Source organism: Rattus rattus, chromosome 3, assembly GCF_011064425.1.
Source record: "Rattus rattus isolate New Zealand chromosome 3, Rrattus_CSIRO_v1, whole genome shotgun sequence".
NCBI lineage: Eukaryota > Metazoa > Chordata > Mammalia > Rodentia > Muridae > Rattus > Rattus rattus.
Window position 1 is genome coordinate 175,349,891 of NC_046156.1, and position 24,015 is coordinate 175,373,905.

The following is a 24,015-nucleotide window of genomic DNA, read 5'->3' on the forward strand; positions in this document are numbered from 1 at the left end:
AGCACGAGATGCAGGAGATTCACCTGGGAAGATGTGATGAGACAGGTGCATGGTACCTGAGGAGAGGCAACCAGCCATGTGGCAGAATGTAGATTCGAATGATTGGGATATTTTACGTTATGATCTAGTCAGAGAAGAGCCTAGCTATATGGCCAAGGTGTCTGTAAATATATTTTGATTCTGAGTCTTATTGCTTGGAGTATGGGGCTGGGAGGAAGAACCAGACCTAACCTCTACACTGCCTGGCCCTCCTGTGAACATGTGAAGTTATGGGAAATTTTTATTTTATTATTATTATTATTTTTTTTGGTCCAGCATCGTTGGAAATGATTTCAAGGAGCAACATGTGATATGACAGGAAGAGCATGTTAACTCACATGTGTACTTTGCTGATGGTGTTCAAAGTTACAAGAGAAAGAAGCATAGATAGGTTTTCTGGGTAGGCCAACAAAACTAGCTTAAAAATTAGGGAATTTCTGTCAAGTTCAGTGTCCTTAGTTTTCAGTTGAGAGAAATGGATCAACACTGAGTGAACTGATTGCTGGTGGTGGCAGTGTAGCAAGAAGGGGACGGAAGTGGTATAACGCAGCCAGGGTGGGCGTGGCAAGCCATAGTGGGCGTGGCATAGTCTCGATGGTGGCAAAGCCACTTGTTTCACTCCTGCCCTTTACTGAAGCATCAGTGTTCTGACAATTACGGGGAAACACTTGCACACTGAGGGGAAAGAGAAGAAAGTTGACTGATGACAGAACTTATGCTTAACCTAGAGCAAAATACAGAGGGCAAAGTATTAACCGAGTTACCCACATTGCAGGAAGCAGCGCTGCTAGAGGGAAATTTGCATGTCTATATTAACGTCTAGGTTCTGTGAAATTTTTATTCATATGTGGTGGAATTAATCCTTACTGGAAGTGAAAAGTGCCTTATCTAATATCCAGGAAGTATTTGCATATTTTTTCTTTTATAATAGTACGGGGCGACATTGCTTTGAAATTGTTAAGACGTCTTGTCTTGGGGCTCGGAGCCAAGAGAAATATTATTATTTCAGCAAGAACCCAGGAACGCTAACAGATTGGGCCTGAAAGTCAGATTTCAGTTATTCCATTGCTAAAGATTGACATCAATTATCTGTGGAGTGAAAAGGGGAACTTTTTTTTTTTTCCAGAAAATTCTACATTGGGTGGGAGATCAGTAAGCATTTTTGAGGATAACTTGGGAATTAAGCTGATGTTAAATAAGGAAAATGGTTGGGAAAAAATAGGCAGAGAGCTGTTTTCCCATGCCAGGTCACGCTAGAATATAAACAAAGAATGGGATGTTAAAATACAACACTTGGGAATTACACATAAAAATTAAAACAATAACTTAAAATTTTATGCAATTAAAACCTAAAGCTAACAAGCCACCAAAGTTTCAGAAAGGAAGGGAATTATTAAGATTCTGCAGTAAATAAATAGGGCAATGTTGTACTTGAAAGGAAGTTTTTCTTTAAATTCTATTTGATACTCCTCAGGACTCAATAGGAGATTTAACTCAGTTTTCTATAAAATATATAATGAATAGAAAGATTAGGTTTGTGAAGAACAGTGGAGGGAATATATGTTTTCAGTCGGGAGACCAGAAGATAAATAAGTAATTTAATGAGGCTTAATGTTTATGAAGGCAACACTAGAGAGGGAAGCTAGCAGTTCCCCAGCTCCTCAGGTAACAGGACATGAGGAGAATTTATAGATTATAAAAATATTAGTTTGAAGAAGTTGTTGTGAAACAGATTTTTACATCCACAGCAGTGACTAAACAAAACATGAATACTAAGATACAAGTTTGTAGAATACAGAAAAGAAATGAGTCCCCTTCATCTAAGATTGCTTAGTGATCTTTGGTGATCAGTCAAATAAATTACAATTTATAAGCCTCAGGGCCCCTTCATCAGTTATCGGCTCTGCAGGGAGACTGTGAAAGCCGCTATGGGCAATATGCTATCAGCGAGTGTGGCTGTATTCCTACAAAACTCTATTGACAAATGCCGAATGTGAGCTGGATTTGGTTCATGAGTTGAAAAGAGTCTTTGAATTCGGGAAGTGGAACAGATCGTGTTGGAGGAACTAGGAATTGTCCCGATTTCTGTATTCCCTAAAGCAAATGAGTTGTGAGCAGTTTATTTGGGAGATAAACACAGGAGACAAACATAGGGAGTGAGAATCAGAAAGGGAATTGAGGAAAGAAAGGAGCATTTGTGGGTGTCCTGCCCTCCCAGGCAAGTGGTACTCAAACCTTTTGTAAAGTGAGGACTCTGAGGAATTTGTTCAAGTTTCTTCCCAGGGCTAGATTCCTCTGTAATAATTCTATCCCGCTCTCTTAGATCAGTTGCGTTTTCAGGGTTAGGGAGTGTGCTTGGGTAGAGGGACATTGGGAGTCAGCAGCCTGTATGGGAACCACTTGTGGAGGCTCTCTGGAATGGCCACAAAGTGTGGTGGGACACCCACAATCTTCTCTAAGCACTACCAGAACGGGCCACTGTTCACTCACTTCTTCCAGGGAAGGGAGATTCCCGAATAGGATCACTTACGTCTTCAAAGAACGTTCTTGTTTGTAGCACGATTTCCTTGAAGTAGAGGCTGATGTCTCTTTCTGTGAGCAGCTCTAGGATCTTTTTCAGAGCTTTCAAGCTTTCACAGACAACTTCCGTGCGAGCCAGGTGGTACAGGCCTCTGATGATACATTCTAACATTATCTGCTTATGCTTCCTCACCTGTGATGAAAACAAGGTCTCTTGATCTATAAAATGATCGTGTGTCTCTTGAATAGGGTAGCAACTTCCGGGTGGGAATAGTGGCTAAAATTTGGGTTATGAGCACACGTACTTCAACCCAAAGCTGTTAATTTAATTAATTCACCTGGTTTCCATGAGGCTACCAGATGGCTAGATTATAACCTTGAAACTCTACTTAAACAAATCCTTTCCCCCAAGAATGCCTCTTACCTTGTGAGGAGCCCCGCATGCTGTGTTGCCCAGGCCTCGGATAGCCATTTGCCTCAGAATAGCGTTGGAATCCCTGGTATTCTGATCCATAAAAATCAGTACATCTCGAAGATTTCCATGCTTCCAAAGGATTGGCTCCTTCATAAGCTGAAACCAACAAACCCCTCTCCTTTATTTAAGGGAGTCCCTTCCCTTGAGGGGATGGCTAAAGGCATCTAGCTACAGTTAGAGATGGCTTCTTACTGCTGTGGAGTGGAAGAAGGGAGCCCTCAAGTGAACCAGCAAATCTTGTGGTGGCTGAGTTCCGGATGTGAGCTACCCATAGGTCAAGGTAATGGAGAATGGACTATCTAGATAGGAGGATTTACTCAAGTAGCAGCAAAGATAGAAGTTACTGATCCCGTTCCTTCCCTAGGTTGACTAGCCCTTAAGCCAGGGAAAGGGCTAATGACATGCTGACTTTGCATTTTGTTCCCCTCACATTTATTATCATCCCTTGAAGAGGCAGGAGATGGTTGTGAGAGGGTTTTCCTTTCTCTTTCACTGCCTGCTTGTGCACCTTTGAAATGTGTCCCTTCAGTACTGCAACTCCCTTTAAAGGGCTCCTTCTGTGGTTCCACATACCCCTAAGCTACATGTCCTACATGAGAAATGTAAGGGACTAGTGAACATGCTCTGTTGAGTATTTTTCCTTGCCTCAGAGAAGAATGCCATGCCTGTTATCCGGTAGTTCTCAGAGGAGGAGGTGAGAGATGAGAGTAGGTGTTCCATGATATCCAGTATGACACCATGTTGCCAGACTGCCATGCTCCTGGAAAACACAAATGTTAAAAGGGGCTTAATTTCCCACTACATCAGAAGTTCTTAACTGTGGATTGCAACTCCTTTTATGAACCACTATCCCTGAAAAACATTTTACATTATGATTTGTAACAGTATTGGAATTACAGTTATGAAGAAGCAACAAAAATAATTGTATGGTTGGGGTCACCACAGCATGAGACACTGTAGTAAAGGGTGGCTGCATCTGGAGTGTTGAGAGCCACTGCCCTAAATATTGGAATAAGTCATAGTGTATTTACAGGTTTTTCAAGTCAGTACTTTCATCTCAACAGAAATATTAGATGAAAGACTGCCGGGCCTTACATTTTAAGATGACCCATCCAAGTGGTGAATTTAATTTAGTTTATGTAAGTTAATTCACTTGATTTACTTTCATTTTATTTTTGGTGAGAAGTGTTAAGTTTGGAGCCAAAACTACCACATTGCTCCCCTCTTTCCCCAAGGGGGATCTTTCTCCCTTTGCAATGACCTGATTACCAACTGTGTGCTGTGCCTTCATTCTATATGTGTTCTCTCTTGCATCCATTCTAGATCACCAGCACATTACCTGGCCAGCGCACACACGCCTATGTGATGGGTATCAGGATTGCTAAGGAGGGTCCATAAATTGTCTCCTTCATCAGATTCTTTTGCAAGGCCTTCTTTCATGGCTTGTGTTTGCAGGCATTTCAGAGTCGCAGTTGAGAGTCTAGAAGAGACAGCAGAAGTCATAGAAGTAAACTAATCCTCCATGAGAGGTTGACTCTTCCTACTTCTTGTAAGCCTCTCTCAGCTGTAGATTAGTGGACGTGGTTCAAGATGAAAATAAGACAGCCCTATTTTCACTCTTCAGTCTTGCGGTCAGAGGTGACAACAGGGCATGTGGTGAGCCAATAGATAAGAACATAAAGCCTAGTGAACTGCCCGTGAGGAAAATCAAACAATTAAGTGGAATTACTTGAACTCTGAACTCATCAGTTGCCATGGTATAGCTGCTGTTGTCGGTGCATTCACACACACACACACACACACACACACACACACACACACACACACACACGCTTGCATTCATGTATAGCATTTAAAATGCATTTAAATCTAGTATACTGCTGTAGGTTTGGTGAAGTTACACGTATTACAGCATGTGTGGAGTCTAAACGCTGTTTAAAATGTCCTTTAAAATGTTGCATTATGATTTGACATTGGAACAAAAAGCTATGCAGAAAGTCAGGGAAACAGAATGACATGATAGAAAGAAAGAATCTGTACCCTACAATTCTCATTCAATTCAATTTATTCACATTCAGATTCAATTATTTATATTCAAATTATTTATATTCAATTATATATATTTGAATTCAATGTAATTTATATTCTTGATGAACACAAATCAGACATTTAAAAATAAAGGAAATATAAGTTTGTTGTAGTAGCCCACACACAGCTTTAATCCCATCACTCAGGAGGAAGAGGCAGGTGGATTTCTGAGTTCCAGGACAGTCTGGTCTAGAGAGTAAGTTTCAGGACAGCCAGAGCTACATAGAAAAACCCTGCCTCGAAACCCCAAAATAATGAATTCCATGTTTTTTGTGGATTTTTTTTGTTTTATTTTATCTTTTTTTTCCTTTTGGCTTAAGTTTTTGTTTTTGTTTTCATTTTTGGTCAGTGTGTGTGTGTGTTGTGTGTGTGTGTGTGTGTGTGTGTGTGTGTGTGAGAGAGTGAGAGAGAGAGAGAGAGAGAGAGAGAGAGAGAGAGAGAGAGAATAAGGTTGGTGGGTAGGGAGGTTGGGAGGGTCTGGGAGAAGTTGGAAGAAGAGAATCATGGTAAACATATTAAATTTTTTTAAATAAAGTGATTTTTAAAGGAAAGAAAGAAACCACCAACGTTTTACTTTATACAGATGGATATTGCTTTTTTTTCAATTGCTAAAGTCTTAGATTAGATGGAATATTGTTTTCCTAGAAAGATCCCCACAAGGGTAACAGTGTTTTCCCTTTCAGAAAGAAAGCACAGCCCTTGCTTCTACTGTGACCTTGGACATTGGCTCAGGAAAATGAGCCACCGGCCTCAAGTCACGGGTAAAGGATGCCGAAGCCTTGTTTGTTCCATTCGTTTTTTGTTCCCCTGGGTTTGATACCAGGGCAGAAGGCACAGAGTCTGAGTTCCACAGCCCCTCTTTGGGAGTCTGGGATCAGAACCGATCTTTTCCTGAGGGGCCACGTGCTTGCAAGGGTCTGGGAACTGCTGCCTTTCCCAAGTTGCATCACTCGCCGCCTTTGACTGAGGGTAGACGTTGGCATTTTCTGGCCCAGGGAGCAGCTGACCAGCTTCAGGAGGAGGGTGAACAGCTCTGGATACAAGTGAGTGATCTGAGCCCCGTTAAGATCACTTCATACATAGCGCAGGCCACCTGAAGGACAAGGGACCTCTCCGTTAAGCACTCTTTTTCCTCCGAGGCCATTTTCACCCCACTAGGTTGCTACAGAAACTTGTACAGAAAGCTACAGACTTTCTTTCAGGAACTGTTTTCTAATTTAAGCATGCCCATGGTAAAAACAAACACAAAAAGGAACATAAACTGGTCTCTAAACTACTCAACAGGCTACGTTTCTTAGGACTCTCATACTGGTGTCATGACTTAGGGTAGACACGCTGTAGAGTATGACATGTTTCCCAGCATAGGAGACTTTTCAACAAACAAACAAAATTAACAACAGTGCTCCTGTCGAAATATTTGAAGACTAACTTGGAAATATATTTTCTTTGGGGCTGATGAGAATTTGCCTCCAAAAATGATGAAGACGGACTACACTGCCGCCATGTTTGTTCAACATGAACTAGACAATAATTAAAATTCGGGTGCATTAGAAGTGTGGTAAATGCTCCGTTACCTGGGAGCAGGTGGGAGCAGGTCACAGAGTAGATCAGAGACAGAGGCAAGTGACCAAAAGTCCAACTTACCGAGATCGCATCTGTCCCAGCTATATCATCCTCTAACCGGGCTTCCAGTTTCTTGATCAGGGCTCTCATGAGTTTGCTGCTGGAGGCTGGGTTTTCAGCCAATGCCTTCCACAACGTCTTTGTGTCTCTATGGTGACAAGTCAGGAAGTCGACAGGTAAGGCACAATTCTCTGGATGTTGAGCTTTTCTATCCGACCTACTTTAAAACCACATTATGATGATAATTACATATGCAAAGGCAAACAGATACATCAAGAGGCAGTAATGATGGCTTGGTTAACAGCCCAGCATCTTGGCCTCGGATAGGCATGTAAATGTCCAACAGATGGAAACTTTTCACCCACACTGGTACAGTCTACAGGATCAGAAAAAGTAGGAATATTCACTTTCAACATTTACTTATTCTTATTACAAACGCGATGCATTTATTTCTATTTTAAGATGAGAGTTCTTTCTTATTCAATGAAAGGTCTAGAAAAATATCACATGTGGTTCGAATATCAATTTTAAAATTGTCGTTCGGGTGGAATGTTTTCAACCTTCGCCATCTTTCAAATAAAGTATCCTTCCCGGCGCCTTGTTAGATGGCCTTTTCTGGGAGAAAGGACCAGATGCATGAAGACTCTACCTGTCAAAGGGCAGAGGCTTCTGTAGCAGGCTGTTAACGACCGCATCTGTGTGAAAGCTGGCGATCTGAGAGATAGCTTCTAGCATAAACTGGAAACTTTCCTCCTTCTGTCTGAGGACAGGCATGTGATGGTAAATGGTGCTCAGGATCTCCAGAAGCTAAGGAAAAAAAACCATGAAGCTGTCATCATCTCTCTCTACGTGAACAGCACAAGGAAGGTACCATCCACACTGCAGTGGGCGGTTGACGAATTGCCAATAACTTCAAAGGCAGTGATGGTTTTGTCCGCACAACTCATTTCTCCTCAGTATTGCTGGTGAACCTTTGTGAACACTAGAGAAAGGACACACTATGCTGGGCACTGGAATCTCCTGTTGGGGAATATAAAAAAAGATGCAGCCCTTTTGTGACAGAAGGAGGGGTCTAATAAAGGACTTCAGTCATCTACCCGAAGGAGTGGGTTCCAGGTGGTCTAGAAGCAACTGGAGCATTTTGGAGGAGTCTGGTCTTAAAGGGCTGCAGCAATCTCACAGAGATGGTAGAGCAGGGGCATCCTGGTCAGAAAGGACACAGTACAAATGTAAAAGTGAGAAGCACGAGGACAGGGGTGATAAAAGGAGAAGACCTCACAGAAGAGATGAGCCAACTCCAGAGGGCATGAAAACCCAGCCACTTTCCTAAATTTGAATGCTGACCAGGGAGATGTCTATATATCTATATATCTATATATACTATATATCGATATATCTATATATCGATGTCTATATCTATCTACCTATCTATCTATCTATCTATCTATCTATCTATCTATCTATCTATCTATCTACACTGTATATGTATTCAGATTTTCAATATAGGCAAGGGCATGTAAATATGCAAAGATATTTTGCCTTTACAGTTTCCCTTTCTTGTTTTGTATAGATATTTAAATTAAATTTTTATTGTAAGCATAATGCTTGTCATAAGCATAACAGTTTCTCAATTATTCAGAAAGTATTACAAATATCCCTTACAACGATTATCTCAAAGTCCCAGTTTAATGATAATTGGGGAGGATTTACTATCCTTTTCAAAATATTTACCACATTCTGTGAACCAAACACTTATGCCAATCACATATGAACACATAACTATCATATATTTATCAACCATAATTTAGCCTCATGCCTAACACATAGTTTGCCATGTTTTTTAAAAAAAATTACTGGATTATAAGTTGGACAGGAATAGTTTCTAGTAACCTTACTCAGAGCTGTGTAGTTGGGAATTTTGACAAAGGGATATGGGAATTAGAACCTCTTTCCTTCTGAGATGCTCCCATTTGGTTCAGTTTTCTTGCTCTTAATCTTGGAGTAGGGTGTGTTCTGTGTTTGACTTGAGGAGTCAGGATACAGTGCTTCCATTTGGGGCACTTAGCAGGGGCTCCCGCATTTAAATTCTGTTCTTTTGCTTAAGTTCCCCGCTGTGACACAGGACAGAACACTTTCCTCAACCCACTGACAGTCTTGCTTACTAGATAATACACCCTCATGAGGTGTGAAAAGAGCAATATGAGGAACAGCAGTGAAGGGAGATCCTCCCAGGGCTTGGTGACAATCTTAGATGTATCCACCTATCCATTCTCAACCCGAATCTATTAATCTAATTTCTCAAGGCTAGAGCTTTTCTCTTTTTCCAGATAGAGTAGGGCCTATTTCAAGTGTGTGTGTGTGTGTGTGTGTGTGTGTGTGTGTGTGTGTGTGTGTGTGTGTGTGTGTGTGTGTGTGTGTGTGTGTGTAGTTCATATGTAGCTAATGATGGCCTTGAACTTTGAATCTTCTGCCTTCATCTCCCAAGCATTATTGTGTTTTGAAAGTGTAATCCAAGATTTAGCTAGACCATCCAACCTTGTTTACATACAGGTTGGAACTCTGTTGAGCCCCGCCCCCAGCCTCCCCCAATGCTCTTGCCTGCTTCCCATTAGACTCTAATGATTAGAGGGGGAACAGAATGGAAATGACTCGGCATTTCAGAGGTGCTACAATCCTGCTCTGTTACATGACTGGTTGTCAGTTCACCTGATCTTCCAGCAAAGCGCCATGCTCCTTCAGGGCTGCTATCATCCATATGCCACAAGCCCTTGTGCACATGGGGTTGAGAGTTTCTAGGCCATCCAGTGTTTCCTCCAAGAATGCCTGAATGTCTTCATTGGGGATGAATTTGCAGACAATCTGAGGATATAGCCACAAATACATGATCACATATACCTTACCCTAGATCTAAATACCTCAACTTGTGACTGGGGTATGTTTTAGGAGAACAGAAAACCACTGACTGTGTTTTCTAAATGGTCAGCATATGACTGAAACCACAGAGACCTGAGAAAATAAGACCTCACTTGACTCTCTGTCTCTAAGCAAACGCTACCTGGCCTCTTTTATCATTTTATACATATTGATTCTCAAGTCTGCTGTGGCAATTTCTTCTCTAAATCCAAATATAAAGTTATAGCATATTGCAGAAGGAAAACAGAAGAATGAATATATATATATATATATATATGTATATATATATATGTTTCAAGTGCAGCTGAAGTTGTCACATATATTGAGAACCATGATGAATAACCAAGTGGCTGGCAGTAATCCCATTCTTCATTATATTAAGATCAGTCAATAAGGTCAAGGAAATAAAACTGCAATTTTGGTGTCTAGGTATGAGAGTTCAGATTGTTGATTGATAGCAGTGTGTGGATGTGAACATCCATGTCTGAATATAAAGCTCATAACTGAGGGTAGGCAGCCAGGTAGAAGTTTGCAGGTTAAATGAGTTCCCAGAGACATCCTCTGGGGCCTTGAACTATCTTGAGTTGGCTGTACTTTATTGACATGACAACATTCCTACACACAACCATCTCCCCCCTCCGTGTTAAGTGGTCTAATGATGTTTCACTGAGAAGATAATGAACTGTTTTTTTTCATGAATAGTTGCTAATGAAGGCCAGTTTGTGAGTTGTACAGTTCCAAAAGAAACTGCTCAGGCGTCTGTGATATGCCCTTGGCTAACACCTCTTCCCCATCCACATCAGTTTCTTCTTCTCTCTGCCACTGTCGCCACCTTGGTCCAAGTTATCTCTCCTAACAGCTGGATTCTTGTAGTTTCCTTCAAAGTGACTTTGGTAATTTGGTTCTTACCTTCCCACATACCCCTCTCTCTCGATAGGGGCCACCAACCCTTCAGACCTTTTAGACCCTCCACTACAAATGCACCCTGTCGGGACACTCTCCTCCACTCTGTGCACACGCTGTTGTGCCTTGTTGACTTTACTGGACTCTCTTTCCCTCTAGGCAGTCATCTCTAATCTATTCCTTATTCCCTTACTTGGTTTTCTTTTATTCAATTATTCAATTATTATTAGTTGATGTTTTATTTATTTTTCAGACTTCCTTTATTAGGATGCAATATAACTTTGATTGTTCTTTTATTAGAGCCTAGAGTTGATCTTCACATATGCTGTGCGTTCAGGAGATGGTAGGTGAATGAAGCCAGGACTGAATAAAAGAATTGAACGATCAATCCTCACAGTAACTAAGAAATAAGCTGCAATCTTTCATTGCCTGAAGAAGAAGAAGATGAGAATACTTTAGGCAGTGTACAGAGGGTGCATCTGATTGGCTGGAAAACACTTTCTCTGTCTGCTCTACTCCAGGGCCCCCCCTTTCGGAGGCCACTTGCTTCAGAATGTTTCCCATATGGCCTCGTTAATCACGGCCAAGGACTTGGAACATGTCCTCAAAGTTAGTCAATTTAGTAGTGGACAGAACAGAAGGTCTCTCTGAAAGGCTTGTTTGAACATCTAAATCATTGCCTTGCTGTCTTCATACCAGGGCGGCCCAGCTTACTCATTTAGAAATTAAGGCAGAAATAGCTGATTTCTGTCGTTTATGGGGCCAGTCTTTCACAATCATTACCTTAGCAATTTTGGAGGATATCCTGATCTGGACCTGTTCATCCTGGGAGTCCAGCTCTTCCTGCAAGCCTTGTAGTCTGTCTGACTCCTGGTAAATGCCTATGGTTAGCAACGGGAGAAAGACAGGGTTTCAAAAATCCAAATGGAGTTGAAAAGTCTGGCTATCTTTTGAGGTGACAGTGATTTGACTCTTGGATGCTTTTTCACTAAACATGGAAAAGGCTGCCTGCTGAGCTAGTGACCGTAAAGGAAAGTTTCCACAGGTAGCTCTGTGCTACTCAGCACCTGATGATCTCCATGTCTACCCATAGAGGTTATCAGAGGTATGTTCTCAGATCCTGTTTCTGTTTTTGCAGGTTTTCTGTTTTTCACAGCTCTGACAGAGAGGTGTGAAGTCATTTGCCTGAGGTCACACAGTTACTAAAGATAGGGTTGCCTGACTTTGAACCCGTGTTTGTCTGCCACCAATGCCAGGGCCTAAGTAACTTCTATCATTACTGTTCTTATTGAAGTTTCATTTTGTGGTGAGTTACCTTGAGGAAAATTAAAGAGAAACAATTTTAATGTAAAATCCATCTGAGGCTGTATAATTCGTTATTGGTAAGACTTTATTAATAGACCTGAACAGTAATGACTTCTTGCTTGTCATGTGAATGCATATTAACTGTAGAAACTGAACTTTGGGTCGTTTTATGGGAGACAGCCTAGCCCCATGGAACAGACATGGACTTAGAATCAGTTGGATCAAAGCCATGGTGGTGCACACCCTTAATCCCACCACCCAAAGGGAGAGGCACATGGAACACTGTGAGTTCCAGGTCAGTCTGATCTCCAAAGTGAGTAAGTTACAATACAGGCGAGGCTGCACTGTGGCGAGACATCATTCATTTTTATTTTGTTTTTCCTTTCTTTTTTATTAAAAAAAACCCACAAAGAATCAAATACACCTAATCGCAAAACCCTACTTTATGACTTTTAGTGGTGTAAGTACCGATCTATTTCTCAATATCTAATTTCCTGTCTTAAAATGTATTGGGTATTCATGGGTACTTAATTGTTACACTAGTTACTTGTACCTGGCTGATATTTAATAGTACACATGCTTTTTCCTGCCTCTATGTTGCTAGATAAAGCAAAATGGTGATGTTAATTAATTACTAATGATATTTCTGTCTGATTTTGAACATGTGCCTATCTGACATGACTGTCTAGCTTCCTCCCCTCCCTCCCTCCCCTCCCTCCCTCCCTCCTCCCTCCTCCCTCCTCCTCCTTCTTCTTCCTTCCTTCCTTCCTTCCTTCCTTCCTTCCTTCCTTCCTTCCTATCTTTTTCTTTCCTTTTTGTGTATCTGTGTGTCTGTGTGTACCTGTGTCTGTGTGTATGAGAATGTGTGCATGAGGTTTCTGTATCTGTGTCTGTGTGTGTATGTTTCTGTGTGTGTACGAGTGTGTGTTTATGTGTGTATGAGATGTGCGTGTATGAGTCTGGACAGGCAGGAGGTAATTCCTGAAAGAATGATTCGTTCCAGAAGGAGTACAAGCTAAGGAAACAAAGTGTCTTCTTTCCTTGTGTGTTCTCTACCTTTCCCTCACCTTTTGCACACAGCAGACCAATGATGGAGCTAGTAGCTGCCTGACGGATGGTGGCCAGGGTGTCACAGGAGTGCGGAGCCAGAAGCCCAAGGAAAGACCCGATTCGGAAATTCTGTGGTGCCTGGAGAATAAAGGAGGCACCCTTGTGAGGGGAGACTTGGAAGGTACAACAGGGTTAAGTCCATTCTTCTCCCTCTGCAGACTCCGGATAAAATTCAATCTCGAACACCTAAAAGGTACCCGATTTCTTAGGGACTCGGCGGAAGACTGAGTGGCGTTGCCCAAAGTAGCCACTGGCGCTTGCTCAGCTCTGGAGTTGCGGCGCCACCCATGCCTTTGCCATACCCCTTCACTCTGGGACCTGAGATCCACCAGACAAGAGTCTCAGACGTCCCCACCCTACGGTTCACTAGCAATGCAACTCTCTGCTTAAAGGAGTACTTGCCTCAACATCTTTCGTTAGGATTTTCGAGGTGACTTGGAACGCTCTCTCTCTCTCCCACTCTTTCTGGGAAACAAGCCACATCCGAAGAAGCTGTTGGGCAAAGAAGGACTGTCTTTGCTTAGTATTCATTTGCATTTGATTTTTCTTCCCATCTCCCTCAATTTCCACCCCTTCTCTGCTTCTTCTATATCTGGGTGTCCACCTGCACGTAAACTAAGGAAACTACGAGGTGGGGTAAGCAGAGCATGCTGCGTGGGTGGTTCTCGTTACTGTGTCTAACCTGCAGACAGGTCGGGGAGTTGGGCAGTCAATGTGAGTGGTGCCCCGACTCACGTTAAACATTTCTTCACAGTTCTGTGCATCAATGTCATCCCATATCATGGACCTTAGAAGTTTCCCTAGAGCATCCATAGATCGTTCGTAGAGAAACTGAAATCAAGAGTGACTGTTAGTCTCAGGCTGCAGTGGAAAATTCCCACAGGAGTTTTTCTTTCTTCTCAGGTCCCAGTCACGTACTTTAATGTGTTCCTTGTCCTTGTCTGTTTCGCCCTCGCTTTTGAGTTTTGCCAGAGGTGGAAGGGGCAGCAGCCTCCGAATATTCTCTTCAAGAATGTTCAGGTGGTCGTTTAGTGAGAGCGGAGGATTCAGTTTGCTGAAATGAGAACGATGTGGAGCAATGGGTATAATACAAACAAACCAGCCAGGAGAGTGTCGAAGATCTGTGTACAGTAGCTGAGCAGATGACAAAAATGTCACACTTTCTGAAACATGTTTGAGATATTGAGGGAGGTGGCATTAGTAGGACAAATGAAGGAGCTCCACTGCTCTTGGGATATTGGGAAGATGTTAAGCACCATTAAAACACTGTTAATATCTGTTAAAATCACGATTGATAAATTCTTATTGTAGGCATTTCCAGTAAAAAGCAAAGAGCCTTTCCAGTTTAAAAAAAAAAAAAAAAAACCAAAGAACAAAACTTGACGTGACTTGGGAAAACGCAAATGTTAGTTCAACATAAAAAGCCCGTTCTTTAATATTTTGTAAATCAGGACAAGAAGGTCCACTTGAGAGCTTCCAAACTAGGAAGATAAATTAAAAATGAAGATGCTGTTAGAAGAATGGGAGAAAGGTACTCTGAGCGGACTGTGAACCATGCTGAGCTGGGATGACTACCATCTTACCATTGCCATTGTCTGACAATTTTCATAAAATAAGCATGCTAGTGTAAAACTCCTGTACAACGAACTGCATCTATCCGTGGGTCTTCACTTGAACAGATTTTGATGTGCACACACAGGTGGAAGAGAGACCATGACGGACACATAACTTTTCTAGCATCCCCTGGTTTTCTTTCTCCCAGTTTTCAGGTTTTGTTTTTCTCAGCTTTGGCCCTATACAATCAATACTTTTTCCTGTGTGCCTAGAGGATAGTCTAGTTCTATACAAACTGAGTGTCGCCATTGGTCATTGAGTTGTTAATGGGAATTGAGGTGTCATGTGAGTGTGGTACATACTGAATTTTAAGAATTTTGAGTGAGAGAAAATACAGATTAAAAAATACTGAAATGATGTAAAATATAGATTAAAAATACATGATGAAATGATAATGCACTAGATAGATAAAAATGAAACATGCAAACATGCATTAAGATTTTTTTGTTAAGTGCTGGGTAGCCTAACGGAAGTCTTTGTGCATGCTGTATATGCACTCTACCAGTGTAGTCAATGTATTAATTCTACTCAGCTCTTCCTGGCTTGATAGCTTGTTGCAATGTCAGAGTAATCAAAATAGTGCAATGGAAGTATATAGGCAGACTCATGGATTCCTGTGACAGACTAGAGAGCCTATAAATAAACCCTCAAATGATATATTGATTGATTTTTGATGAGGATGCCAAGACTGTTCAACATGGGGGAAAACAATAATCTTTTATTTTCTTTGGATACACTTATGGTGTGCATTTTAGAAGCATAATGTATGATATATTATGTTATTTATTTACAATTATATATCATAATTGTATAAATTTTAATATATATATTTATCTACCATATGAGAGAAATAACTTAACTCAAGTAATAGTCACATAGCCTCCTCCTATCTGGCTCTAGGGAGATCAGCTGTAATTTACTCATGCAGCTGAAATCTTGAATTATATGCCCTTTGGGAGCTGTATTGTATGTTGTCTTCAGACTTACTCATCGTACAGAATGCTACTGTACATTCTTTGACATTTCCTTATTCTCCTTGGCCCTGCATTTAGTACCATTGTTTAACTGTCCATTTCTTTTGTATTGGACTTTTTCTTTAGCTTTTCCATACAAGGGAGAACCAAAAGCAGTTTTTCTTTCCATGTCTGGATTAGTTTATTTGGCATAATGTTCTCTAGGGGAACCCATGTTGTTAGAAAGGATAAGGTATTCTAATTTTAAGGCCAAGTAATATTCTATCATGTATATGTTTCCTACAATCTTTTATATCCTTATTTATTTGTGGATACTTCGGTTGCTTTTATGAGAGTCTCCACAATGAACACTGGTGTTAGGTGTTTTACAAGACATTTCATGTTCCTTGTGTATCCACCCACAATAGGGACTGAAGGGTCGCATGGTAAATCCTGTTTCTGTCAAAACTTCCATACTGTTTCTCACAATGCACCAACATGCATGCCCAAAGATCCTTTTTTTCCCATCCCCCACCAACTCTTGTTTCTTTTGAGGTAACAACAATCAAACAGGTTTTGATTTTCATTACCTTGATGATTACAGATATTAAATATCTTTTTATATAACTGTTATACAAATAAATAAATACAAATAAATAAAATGGCATCTTTGATGGATCAATAATAGCATGAGAATTCATAACAGGAAGTGAGAAAAATTAGGATAGAAGGTCTTATGCAAGCAGGATCTCAGGTCTTTGAAGAAAGTGAGGACCAGGGATAAGGGCTCAAGTGATGTTGTCAAATACATCAACAAGGGCATTATGGGTGAGCTTTGTTAAATTTTCTCTACTTTTCAAATTGTAAAACAGTATAATTCTTTAACTGTAGTGGGGAGTATGACTTAGTATGATTTTAAAAATGTGCACCGGTGCTGGGGTGGGCAGAGACAGATAGATTAGTGTTCTGGTGAGCAGACAAAGGGTGTCACTGGACAGCCAGCCTAGCAGAAACTGTGAAGTCCAGGTTCAGTGAGAGATGTGGTTTAAAAGTGGGCTGGAGTGCAACCGTGGAAGACCTTCCATGTCCACCTTTGGCACATGCACATACACAGGCATGTGCACACATGAGATACACCCATACTCACACTAAGAACACCAAAGATTTCTTCTACCTTAGGTATCTGATGGCAATTAAGACTTTCCACCGAATAGGACTGGCTAAGGTATTCAGGGGTTCATCCTTTATCAAGTCCTGTAATACATACACACACACACAAAATGAGGCAAAGTATTTAAAAACGGCTTGGGTCTTTGCCTTGGATGGAACACTTGGGGACCCCCCCTTTCCTTCTTGTGCACGCACCAGCATGAAACCGATCAACATCTTCTTGTAGGTGAACTGGAACTTCTGGTCCTCAGCGTCTTGGACAGCTATGCCCACCTCGGTGATACTTCTTGTGAAACTCATTTGCAGATCCATGTCCTGAAGCAAATGAGCCCCAGTCAAAGTCAAGGTCTTAGGCACCAGGCCTGGGTCTACAAACATGTGACCCTCAGGTGTTATATTTGCTCCCTTTTCCAGCTCCACTCTTCACCTAGGGTCTGAATGGCAGGAAAGTTAGGATATGAAGGTCAACCTCTTCCCACATACATTGGAGTTTCTCTAGAGTGGTGCTGTTCAAACTTTTTTTTTCTAGCCATAAACCACAGAAGAAAATAAAGTAAGGCTCACTTGCACAAACAAAACTTAGGAGACACTGAAATAAATATTTAAGATTACTATTGTTATGTGCACTGTATTGTTTACTTTGTTTCATTAAGAATTTGCTGTTTATGACTTACTAACTTGATATCATGGTCCTCTTGAGGGAAGGTATTCCTGACCTGCAATGGTTTCTATTTCTAAACTGCATAGAGCCTTAATATAGCTTTTGTTCTTAAGGTAGGCTTAGTGGGCGTGGCTTCAGATTGGGTTAGTGAGTTGCATGTCCAGATCTTCTCAGAAAAATCAGATCAAGAGGTCATCTACACTTGACATGCTTCCCAGGGAGAAGTGTGCTCAAGGCATTTGTTTGTTTGTTTGTTTGTTTGTTTGTTTCTTTCTTTCTTTCTCATCTATGACTGTCTATGTTTCTCTGTCTATGTCTGTCTATGTATCTATGTATCTATCTATGTATCTATGTATCTATCTATGTATCTATGTATCTATCTATGTATCTATGTATCTATCTATGTATCTATGTATGTATGTATGTATGTATGTATGTATGTATGTATCTATCTATCTATCTATCTATCTATCTATCTATCTATCTATCTATCTATCTATCTATCTATCTGTCGTCTCCTACCTTATTTATGACAGACAGGCCCAGAACCTGAAAAATGAAAGAAAAAGCAGATATGGAGTTAGCAACAGTCGCAGACACCTCCAACCCCTAAAGACACAGCCCTTCTGCTGAAGCACAGCCCCAACATGAGTCTTGTCCCACTGGCAGGCACCATAGGAACAGCAACAGCAAGAAGGGTAAAGACGGGTTTTCAGGAGAAAAAGGCTCTAAATGTGGCAGGAAGAAAGGTAATAATGTTCCTGGAGGAAAAGGTATGCATTAGGGATACTTTTAGCATGTGCCATTGTCTGTTGCTTTGTGTGGGAAAGGTGTGCAGCTAACCCAAGCCCTGTCAGAATGTGCAGTGTACAAACGTAAGCTCACACGGCTGCCAGTCAGCTTGTTTACTCTGTGCTGTGAGCCACTCTGCCTGAATCCTGGGCTGCAGCTGGCCACTGGCCTCGAGATGACCGTCCCTCCAGCATCTCAAAACTAGCATCACTACTGAATTCAGGTGTTTCCGGGCGAAATGTAATTAAAAAATGTATACTCGAAGTTTAATTAATTGTATTTTGTGTTTTAGGCTGTATTATTTATTTCTTGAGATATATATGGTCTTGCTCTGCAGCCCAGGATGATCTCAATTTCTCCTTTCTTCTGTTTTTTTTCCTCTAGCATAAAAAGAAATGGTTTTTATTGTGATATTTTATGTTTTCATGTATGTACACCATTATACTTCCTTCTAACTTCTTTCCCCACTGCCTCCCCCACCCTTGCCACTAGCTGGTTCTCCCTTCTGCTTTCATGATACATGTATTCAGTTACTTCTGTTGAGCACTCTTCATCCTGCCTTTAAACACACGCTTCTTCTTTTTTAATTCACAACTCCCTTTTACTTCTATGACTATGTGTATACAAATAAACTTAAACATATATATATAATACATATATAAAAACATAAATATATATAAATAATGCTAGAAAATGCAACATTTGTTTTCCTGGCTTATTTTGCTTAACAATAATTTCTAGTTTCATCCCTTTTTCCTAAAAAATGTAGCAATTTCATTCTTTGTTTTGGTTGAACAAAATTCCATTGCAGACAGACATCACATTTCCCTTTAGTCCGTTGATGGACGTGCGTACTGATTCTACATTTTGGTTATTATGACTAGTGCTGCAATAAACACGAGTGCACAGATATCTCTGTGCTCCACTTAAGAGTCCCTTTAGTATATATTCAGGGGCTCTGCAGCTGGGTTATATAGTAGTCCCAATTTTGGTTTTGTGAGGAACCATAGTGGCTACACCAGGAGACATGTCCTGGTCACCAGAAGTTCCTAGGTTTTTCTCCTTCTTCACATCCTCATCATCATTTGCTGTTATTGCTTTTCTTGACAAGAGCAATTGACCTAGGGTGGGGGTTGAGATAGAATCTTAAAGTGTTTTTTTTTTTTTTCCGGAGCTGGGGACCGAACCCAGGGCCTTGCGCTTGCTAGGCAAGAGCTCTACCACTGAGCTAAATCCCCAACCCCTCTTAAAGTGGTTTTGACATGAATGTTTTCCCTGTGACTAAGAAGCTGAAAAATATTCATTGGCCATTTGTGTGAGAATTGCCTGTTCAATTCATTAGCCAATGTACTGATTTGATGACGTGTAGCCTTAGTATTTGACTTTTGCATGTGCTGTAAAGTCTACATACTAACTCCCTATCAGATGTGCAGTTGGCAGACAGTTTGTACTACTCTGTGGGCTTTCCCAATGCAGGTGATGGCTTCCTTTTCTGTGCTGAAGTTCTCACTGACAATCCCACTGTCAGTTCTTGGGTTTATTTTCTGTACTTTGATGTCTTTTTAATAAAGTCCCTGCCTCTGTACCTTCTGTACCTTCAAGACTTGCTCAAGAAATCTCATAGTTTCATGTTGTCTTTGATTTTGAAAAAAAAAATTGTGTGCGTGTACAGAGTAAGAGATTTAGATTTATTTCCATTCTTTCACATATTTATCCTGTTTTATAAACACTGATTATGGAAGAGACTTCCCCTTCCCAGTTATTGCTTTTGACCCACTTGTCAAAGACTAGACAACTATTGCTACGAGAGCTTTCCCCCATTGGCCTTATGTGCCTGTTTTGAGCCGGCACCATACTGTTTGTGTTACTATGGCTCTTTAGTATAATTTGAGATCACCTATTGTGACACTTAAGAGACTTCTGGGTATTTGGGCTTCTCTTGGCTGCCTATTAATTTTAGGATGGTGTATCAGTCAAAGTTTTATTGCTATGAAGAGACACCATGACCATGGCAACTCTTATAAAGGAAAACATTGAACTGGGGCTAACTTACAGATCAGAGGTTTAGTACATTGTCATCATGGAGGGAAGCATGAAAGCAGGCATGGAGACATGGTGCTGGAGAGTAGCTGAGAATTCTACATCAAGATCCGCAGGCAGCAGGAAGAGAGAGTGACACTGGGCTGGCTTGAGCACCTGAAACCTCAAAGCCCACCACCCAGTGAAACAACTCCTTCAATAAGGCCACAGGTCCTAACACTGACATTCCTTATGAGCCTATGGGGGTCATTTTCATTCAATTCACCACAGATGGTTTTCTATTGTTATGAAAAATAAGATTGAATTTTGAATGGAGATGCTTTTAAATCTATGGGTCAATTCCCATAATATAGACATTTTTACAATATGAATTCTGCCAATTTATGAGCATGCCATACCTTTCTATTTTCTATGTCTTCTAAAATTCCTGCAGTGTCTCAAAGCTTTCACTACAGAGGTCATTTGTGTCCTTGATTGTGGTTATTTTTGAAATTTCTTTCCTTCTGAACTGATAGCAAATAGTATTTTTTTCTTGATTTATTTCTTGACAAGTTTGTTATTGGTGTATAGAAAAGCTAATGATTATTGTATATTGATTTTGTGTTCTGATCTTTTGTTGAAATTGTTTATCAGCCCTGGGAATTTTCTGGTGGAGTTTTAGGGCCTTTAAAGTATCAGATTATGTTGTCTGTGAATAGGAATCTTTTGGTTTCTTCTCCTCTTTCCTTCTCTTTTATTTCTCTCTTGTTTTACTGTTCTAGTTAAGATTGAGTTACTATATTAAGAGACGAGTGAACACCCTTGTCTTATTCTTGATACAGAGGACATGCTTTCAGGTTTTTCTCATTTAGTATAATGTTGGCTACAACTTTATCAGGTATCGCCTTTATTATGTTGAGATGTATTATTCCACTTCTTGGTTTCTTTTAAGATTTTGTCATGAAGGAAGATGGAATCTTGTCAAAGTTTTACCTATTGAGGCAATAGTGTCATTTTTGCCCTTGAGTCCAATAATATGGTACATTGCCATTTTTTTATGTATGCTGAACCACCCCTGCCTTTCTGGAATGAAATAAACTTGGTTTGGTATGCGGTCTATTTAATGTGGCCTTAAATTCTCTTTGCTGATATTTTATTGATTTTTCTTACATGTTCAAACTCTTCATCTCCCCCGTCCCTCAGCTTCCCAAGTACTATGATTATAAGCACACATTAACACACCTGACTTTATTTTTATATAAAAAATTAGGTTTCTAGCTTTGTTTTTTAAAAAGTATCTACAATAGTTATTTTTAGAATAATATCATGGCCACATTTCCCTACAAGTATTCTGTCTTTTCTTTGTTTCATTTTCCCATATATTATATTTATCAGAATTTCTTACTCCAAAAATACATTCATTTCCATTTCAATTTTCTCTAATCTTCTATTTTTGTAGTGTTGCTTCAATCGATGACTAAAAGATGTATCACAAGAAATTTTATAATTAAAAAAATCCTTACTGTTGCTTATTAGACTTGAAGGGCAACAGAATCAGGGCTTGATGAATGAGAGCCCCAGTCCTTGGCATAACTGATTCGAGGTTGCCCCTCTCTGGCTCTCTTTTAGGACTTTTCTCCCCTTCTTTCATTCTCTTTAGAAGTTACATTGGATATTAGAAATGACATGACCGATTGGTCAACATTTTACAGTAGGAGACTGAAGTCATCCCTAAGTGACAGTGAATCTTGTCAGACAGATTGTCCTTGAAATGAGTGTGATTATCAGTGATGGTGAGGCTGTACCTATAGTCTGTCCTCAGAGGAATGAGATTGCTCTCCTTAAGTGATGTCAGTGCTAACAATTTCCTCAGGACCTTTTGCAGAACCAGAGCTGAGGCAACGATCAATCAGACTGATGATCTGACCTAGATTATCTGCTCTGTCATACCCTGGCCATTTTCTTTGATTCCCTGCCTGGTAAGATGTTAATCTTACTTTCTGTGAGCTCCTGGAAGACAGATCTGAGATCATTAAGTGCCATTCTCTTTGTTCTTTCTAACATGGACACATTTCCCTAGAAGTATGAGGGACTTGTTAAACATCTAGATTTTGTCATCTATTCTTAAAAACTGACTTATTGAATAACTGCTTGTCTGATAATTCTCTGGGGACTGAGGTGTGGAACTTACTGCTCTGCACCCTTCTACTGGCATGCGCTGATATCTAAAATTCTGTGAATTCCCTATGAACCTATTCTTATCACGTGTATACAGGAATATGGGCCCAGGGTACTGTTATGGTCTGTATGTAGAATGTCCCCACAGGCTCAAGTCTCAGATAATGATACTATTTTGGGAGGTTCTGGAAATGTTAGGAGGTGGGGCTGAGCATAGGAAATAGGGTGTATCTTGTTCTTGGCCTTTTCTTATTCCTCCCTACCCTTCTTGTGTGCCATGGGGAACCTTCAGCCCATACTCCTGCTACCATAATAGCCCACCCAAGCATATGGGGTTCGAGCACCCATGGAGAGAGCTCTATGAAACCATGAGCCAGCTTAAAACTTCACTGCCTTAAGTTACTTCTCTGTGAAGTATTTTGTTCACAGTGATGCAAAAATTCCGTCAGATCCTAAGAGCAAGAGGACCTGCAGTGGAAAGCAGAAGCAACTGTGGAGACAATCAGGGAGATCTCCTCCCAGCTGCTTTTTGGATAAGAATCACTCACAAACCTTTTAAGTCTACAGATTTTCAGACTCCTTTTGTGCCCTACTTAACCAAACTTTCTGGAGACCCATGCTGCAAAACTAAACTTTGAATTCAACCCCTTGGTGACTGACTCTTCAGGGGAGGGCCAGCTTGATCACGGCTTGCAAAGAGGCTCTGAAGTGGTAACACGCATGAAGCAGTCCATCCTTGAAGCAAAGAAAGTGCCTCGGGAGAAAGAAGGATCAGATGAATTGGGACTCAGTTTGGTGGCTCCGAGGTTGGCCTCACACTCGTGGCATGGAAAAGAGTCAAGGAGGTCGGCATGCCTGGGCTGAGTGCAGAGGAAGAAATGGTACAAGATGAGGCGGGTTGAGTAGGTTGCTAAATGACACAATTTGGTCACCTTAAAAGTAAATACATGGTGCTCATTATTTAATGTCATGGGTGACAAATGAGAGGTTAAATAGCTGACACTGAGTTATACTTGGAAGATTAATATACCAGGAAAGTGATAAGCCAGAGGACCTACAATGGTGTGGGGGTAGTTGTTTATATTCAAAGAAGGCTGAGATCACCATGGGTACACCTGGCCTGGAAAGGCATCTGGAGAAACAAAGGACATGTTGTGCCCAGAGACTCAGCCTTATTCCATAAAATAATATCTCTGTTCATATGTGTTCTCTAACATGCTACATCTTATTTATTGGTTTAGTTTGTATCCCTTTGGCCTGAGTGATAGGAGCTGAGCCTCTGTGAGGTATGGCTGTCCCAGCCTGCAAAGAGAGGTAGTTCTGTGACAGGGATTACCTGAGAACACTGGCCATAGAGAAGCAGGATTTGACCTATGATGTCTTGATCAAGCCTGGCTAGAAGTTGCTGCTTAGGGGCATGGAGGGCCACAGCTCCGTAGATCAAGATGAGGTCAGTCTTGGTCAGGCTCTTTTTCCCAGAAAAAATACTCTGAAGACAATAGAAGAGAAATGTAAACCATGTGAATGGATCTTTTTCACATATTTTTGTCTTAATCCTGGTGGACCATGAAAAGGGTTAGATAACTGGACTTCAAAGATTACAGTGATTCTAAAACAAATGGTCTTGTTTGCACAAATGCTAACAAGAACTT

At 40.7% G+C, this 24,015-nt stretch overlaps 1 protein-coding gene across 1 annotated transcript in view; it reads right to left on the bottom strand.

Annotated features, from left to right (window-relative positions):
- The window catches only part of Mroh2b (maestro heat like repeat family member 2B), a 58,188-nt gene that overhangs the window by 3,503 nt on the left and 30,670 nt on the right, over nt 1–24,015 (bottom strand). Inside the window, 19 exon segments of the mRNA XM_032896840.1 lie at nt 2,570–2,752; nt 2,984–3,130; nt 3,680–3,794; nt 4,374–4,514; nt 6,030–6,057; nt 6,060–6,188; nt 6,191–6,215; nt 6,767–6,893; nt 7,395–7,552; nt 9,452–9,604; nt 11,345–11,442; nt 12,934–13,054; nt 13,379–13,468; nt 13,712–13,807; nt 13,895–14,030; nt 16,718–16,797; nt 16,909–17,028; nt 17,897–17,923; nt 23,700–23,852. Coding sequence (XP_032752731.1) covers nt 2,570–2,752; nt 2,984–3,130; nt 3,680–3,794; nt 4,374–4,514; nt 6,030–6,057; nt 6,060–6,188; nt 6,191–6,215; nt 6,767–6,893; nt 7,395–7,552; nt 9,452–9,604; nt 11,345–11,442; nt 12,934–13,054; nt 13,379–13,468; nt 13,712–13,807; nt 13,895–14,030; nt 16,718–16,797; nt 16,909–17,028; nt 17,897–17,923; nt 23,700–23,852 — 2,127 coding nt within the window.